This window comes from Myotis brandtii, unplaced genomic scaffold, assembly GCF_000412655.1.
Source record: "Myotis brandtii unplaced genomic scaffold, ASM41265v1 scaffold133, whole genome shotgun sequence".
Lineage (NCBI taxonomy): Eukaryota > Metazoa > Chordata > Mammalia > Chiroptera > Vespertilionidae > Myotis > Myotis brandtii.
The window spans coordinates 3,447,253-3,452,536 of NW_005354718.1; the positions used below are offsets into that span (position 1 = coordinate 3,447,253).

A 5,284-nucleotide genomic window follows, 5' to 3' on the forward strand; every position below is an offset into this window, starting at 1 on the left:
TTGAGCTTGCAACTGAGCTACGTGCCCTTGACAGGAATTGAACCCATGACCCTTCAGTCCCTGGGCCAACACTCTCACCATTGAGCCAAACCAGCCAGGGCATGCCTGGGAGGGGGGTGTGTTTATTGGTGCAGCTGCTACTCTGCGGGTAGCCTCTGGCAGATCCTTTTCTTTTAATCCTCACTTTTTTTTTTTTTTTTTTGCCTCCCATACATTCCCTGACCAGGGATAGAAACCGAAACCTAGGTATGTGCTGTGACGGAGAATCGAACTCACAACCTTTTGAACAATCCAACCAGCTGAGCTACCTGGCCAGGGCCCTCTGGCAGATCCTCTTCTTTGCAAAACTGTGCTTTTAAGGGTTCTCGGGATAACAACATTGACTACTCCTCACAGTAACTTCTCTGTTCCTTGGGAACTAAGGATTTATGATAGCATGGATTAGATTAAGAAAATGCTGTTGAAATAGAATTGTTACTTGCAGTCAGAGTAGAGAATAACATCTCAGTAAACAAAAGTGAGGTGGAAAGAAGGGCACAAAGCTTATTTACTGAGCCCATGTGAAGAGCCTTGAGCAGCAGGCAGTAGATTGTCAGGACTGCAGATGACATCCAGGTGTGAGTGATTATAGCCGGCTGAAGATTCAGGAACACAGATTCAGGAGATCTGATGCTTTCAGCCACTTATGGAGACAGACACCGCAGTTACCGAGACAGGAGTAGGGAAACATTTTGTCCCAATAGCACTGGGCTCAGCTTCTCTTTTCTTGATTAAGAAAAAAAAAAGCAATGTTTTTTATGGGTTTGGATCTCGTTTCTAGGGAGACCAAAGAAGGAGGAAGAATTATTGTGGAAATTGATGGCAAAGTGGCAAAAATCAGGAATTTAAAGGTAAGCCTGAAATTGCTTTCCTTTTTCTCTGCACTGAGGGGCTTGTATCATTACAGGGCTTCTGAGGTGAAAGTGTTTGTGCATATGTGTAGAGAGAGAGAGAGTGGGAGAGCTTTGACCAACCACCAAGCAAGTATAAAAAGTAGGAAAGAAGTGCAGGGGATGTTGCTGCTGCAGCCCAAGTTCTATCAAACAGGGTGCAGCTGTTTTGGAAACCGGTCAGTAGCCTCTTTGAAAGTAAACACAAGGAATGTATGTGGAGGCAGGCATGGCCAGCTTAAATCATGTTGGGGACAGTCCATGTGTATACTTAACTCACCTGAGAACTAGTTAGACTTTGTCCCAAGCCTCTCATTTCATGTCATTTGGTCTAGAGGTGTGTGCATCTGCTAATGCAGGATTCATTTTAGCCACAGTGAGGACCAAGTAAGAACCTTCCGACCTCAGAAGAGAGTCAGTCTCTAGTCTGAGTCTTGTTACAAATTCTCTTTCACAGATTTGACCGATATTTGAGTCACAATTGGACAAACTCTGGGTACTTCCTCCTTTACCCCTCACCGCCTCTAAGGCTAATTTCCTCCATCCCATTCCCCTCTTACCAGGCTAGTAGAAGAGAGTCTTTCTGTGCCTTGGAGAGTGGAGGGTAACAGAGTGAGGGTTATCTGGACCCCAGGCCTCCCAGCCATGCCCACTCACATGTTACTCCTGTGATGTGATCTGTTTCCTTTTGTCAGTAGCCCTCTGCTAAAAGAGAACAGGAACCGTCAAACTGTCAACAGGAGCTCCCTGGGGACAAAAGGCCTTTTATTCTTTGCTGTCTCTTACTTCTATCTCTGTTGCCTAATCACTTCAGCTGCTTTGTTCTGAGAGGTCATATTTTTGGTTCTTAATAATTCCTGGCCAAGATCAAACTCGAATCTGCCTCTTGCACACCTTGCTGGCTGGTTGCTTCCCTGAGGTCAGTTACCTAAGAATCTCTTAGTCATTCTGACAGCCTCATTCTCCTGTGATCTGTGGATCCTACTGCTAGGGGTTGTCTCTCCCTGTCCAGAGTCTAAATTTTAAATAGAAAATACAGGCATTTCTGTGAATAATGCCATTCTCCCCAGCACAGTACCTTGAGGTTGTCGGTACAGTTCCAAGCTCTGGCTCTGTCTTCATTTACCTTGGGCAGTTAGATTGGTCCTAGCTCGTCTGTCCAATATGCTTTCTAATTCACTGTGAAAGCCTTAGGTTAATAGAGCCTGTCAGGCCCAGGGACTAAAGTATTCATGTATTTCTGTGTCTGCTATAGAAATACTTAGAGGGAAAAATGATAGTGATAAGAAGATGCCTGGAGATGTAAAGGTTTCTCTCCCAAGGTGTCCTATATCTCATTTGTAGGCAGATACATGATAGTATGATAGACAGATATTTAATTAATTCTCTGCGGCTTTTTTGAACCTAACAAGACGAGGACAGAGGTTACTTGTTTTGTTTTTTAGGTAGATGATATAAAGATTTTCATGACCAGTTCAGGTCTCTCTCGCTACAGCAGAGAGGAAACTAGTCCCACTAGCCAGATTCTGATATTATAATAGAGAAGACACTGGATCCTATGTTTCATTTTAGGTGGACAGCCGATCAGATGGCTTTGGCGACACCCGGGAGAAGGTTGTGGCATTCGGCTTTGATTACTGCTACTGGTCAGTCAACCCAGAGGACCCCCAATATGCATCTCAGGATGTGGTAATGTCATTTTTCCTTCACTCTAATCAGTTTTTCGTAACTGTATAATTATTGGGAAATTAACATGGAATCTGGACCCTTCATATTTCTTACTTATAGTAATTTGGTTAGAAACTAATGATGTTTAATCTAAAAAGTGGTAGTCAGAGGCATCAGTTGCAGAAAGAGGAAAGGACTGCTTGCTCAGGGCATGGGACTTGGCTAGTGTTTATTTAGGCTTCGGGCTCAGCATGATTCAGTGGGTACAAGTTAGTTTAGGTAGTGGTCTGCTCCTATGGTAAGTGAATGGGCTCATCTCAAACTTGGCCTTGTGACGGGAGCTGGAACTGCCGATGAGCGCCAGGCCCGGAGCAGGGCCCAGCCTGGAAAACAGAGGAGATTAATCCTGATCGAGATGACAACCTCCCAAAAGCACCGAGACTTCGTGGCAGAGCCCATGGGGGAAAAGCCAGTGGGGAGCCTGGTCGGGATCGGTGAAGTCCTGGGCAAGAAGCTGGAGGAAAGGGGCTTTGACAAGGCTTATGTGGTCCTTGGCCAGTTTCTGGTGCTAAAGAAAGATGAAGACCTCTTCCAGGAATGGCTAAAGGACACATGTGGTGCCAATGCCAAGCAGTCCCGGGACTGCTTTGGGTCCCTTCGAGAGTGGTGTGACGCCTTCTTGTGATGCTCTCTGGGGAGCCCCCAATCCCAAACTCCAGCCTTGAGTCTTCAGAGTTTGCAGCTCAGTGGGGACTACTCCCTTGTCCTCTACCAAGGAAGCGATTGCTGTCTGCTCACCACCGATGTCCTCCGGGTCTCTGGGGGAGTTCTCTCCCCTCACCATTTCAACTTTTTTGGAATTCTCACTCTTGCATGCATCTTCCTTCTCTTTCCCCTGCCAGTTTCAGGTCGGTAATCAGCTTTTCTGAGTGGATTTCTGGTCCCTACCCTCACCCCTGGTCTGTTTAATGACATTTGGCTTCTCTTTTGGAAAAACAGTCACTGTCCATATAAAGTTTTTTAAATCAATAAAGTCAGTGGCCTTCCAAAAAAAACCAAAAAAAACCAAAACAAACAAACAAACAAAAAACTTGGTCTTGTGTTGCATGCAATGGAAGGGCCCAGGAATCCTAGAGGCTAGTATCTTCTTTGTGCCTTATGCTTGTGCTCCTAGGTTGAGTGTAAGGGGCTAGACAGCTAGTCTACCAGCCATCAATGTACTAGTATGTAAGAGGTGAATTTTGTTGATCTGATGAGGATTGAGAAGATCAGCTAAGGCTGTTGGTCATACTTCCTGTGTCTGGTAGTGCTGCCTAGGTCTCTCACAAGTTCCCGAGGCAGCAGGTCTTACCAGGTGGATCTACAGGACTTCCCTCTGTTTCCGTGAAACAACAGCATTGTTCTGATTTGTCCTGTCGAAGGTCATGACTTCAGTCCCCATGATGGCCAGCAAGCCTTGCCTCATTCAAGTCTATGACTACAGACAATGGCCCTCACCCCAGCAACCTCCAGGGATTCTATGAAAATCCATCCCTAAAATTAGAAATATCATTTATTTGGCCTTCATGGATCAGTATCATCATACTTATACATCTGAAAACACTCCAGGAGTATGTCATTAGAAAATACCGTTGGAAAGGGAAATATTTTGGGGAGAACCCTGGACAACAATTGCCTATCTGTCTATATACCTTTGGATAAAAAGCCAAAGTGTTTTCTAAGTATTTTAGTCTTTTTTGTTTGTTTTTGTTAATCCTCACCCGAGGATATTTTTTCCATTGTTATTTAGAGAGTGTGGAAGGGAGGGGGGAGAGAAACAGAGAGAGAGAAACATAGATTGGTTGCTTCCCACAGGAGCCCTGATTAGGGCTGGGAATCCGATCTACAAATGAGACATGTGCCCTTGACTGGAATCGTACCTGGGACCCTTCAGTTTGCCGGCTGATGCTGAGTCTATCCACTGAGACAAACCGGCTAGGGCAGTATTTTAGTCTTTTGTGCAACTTTCTAATTATGCCAAAGGAACAGTGCTATCAAGCTTGAGTGACTTAGAGGACAGCACTGATCTTCCGTTGATGTACATTTCTGAAGATGATTGGATAGTTCTAAACCTTTTGAGGGGAACATGTGGAAACTAGACCCGAGACCATTGTGGGGTTTGTTGTCTCTGTGGGTTCTTTCTATTATAATATGAGCACCCTACCTTTGCAGTCAAACTGGATTTGCTGTAAATCCTCAGCAGGAAAAGGCAGTGTGGGCATTACATGGCCCCTGCCGAGCCTTCTCTGTCCTTTGGAGATGAGGGGACTGGCAGGTGCAGGCTTGTCTAATGGCCCTTGATTTGTATCCCAGCACCCAAGTATTGCTGAGGTGTCTGGTTACTGCTATTTGTAATTGTTTTACTGAGATTCTCCAAGAAGAGCCAGGAAAGAAACCGACTCTCAGATAAGAGGATGGACTGTCTACAGCAGTTCACAGTTGTGACTGTATTTGTGGCATAGAAGGCAGTGCTCTTCCTATTAGTAGAAAGTGTGAACATACTGATAGCTGTTTCAGTCCTCCCTGGCCATAGCACACTTAGAGCGGGCTGTTCTGTACCTAAGAAAAATGAACTGTTTTGTGTAACATTTGATACATCAATAATCTGGGAGGTGTGTGTATATTTGTAAATAAAAATACTACATATA

General features: G+C 44.9%; 1 protein-coding gene and 1 pseudogene across 2 annotated transcripts in view; both read left to right on the forward strand.

Moving 5' to 3' along the window:
* Positions 1–788: 788 nt before the first annotated feature.
* The window catches only part of STARD9 (StAR-related lipid transfer (START) domain containing 9), a 107,589-nt gene continuing 103,093 nt past the window's right edge, over positions 789–5,284 (forward strand). Inside the window, exons 1-2 of the mRNA XM_005860343.2 lie at positions 789–890; positions 2,502–2,618. Of these exons, the coding sequence (XP_005860405.1) occupies positions 789–890; positions 2,502–2,618 (219 nt within the window). The remainder of the gene's footprint in view (positions 891–2,501; positions 2,619–5,284) is intronic.
* On the forward strand, positions 2,922–3,400 carry LOC102248382 (annotated as a pseudogene). Its single transcript, XR_001360935.1, has one exon. The product of XR_001360935.1 is annotated as a barrier-to-autointegration factor pseudogene (transcript).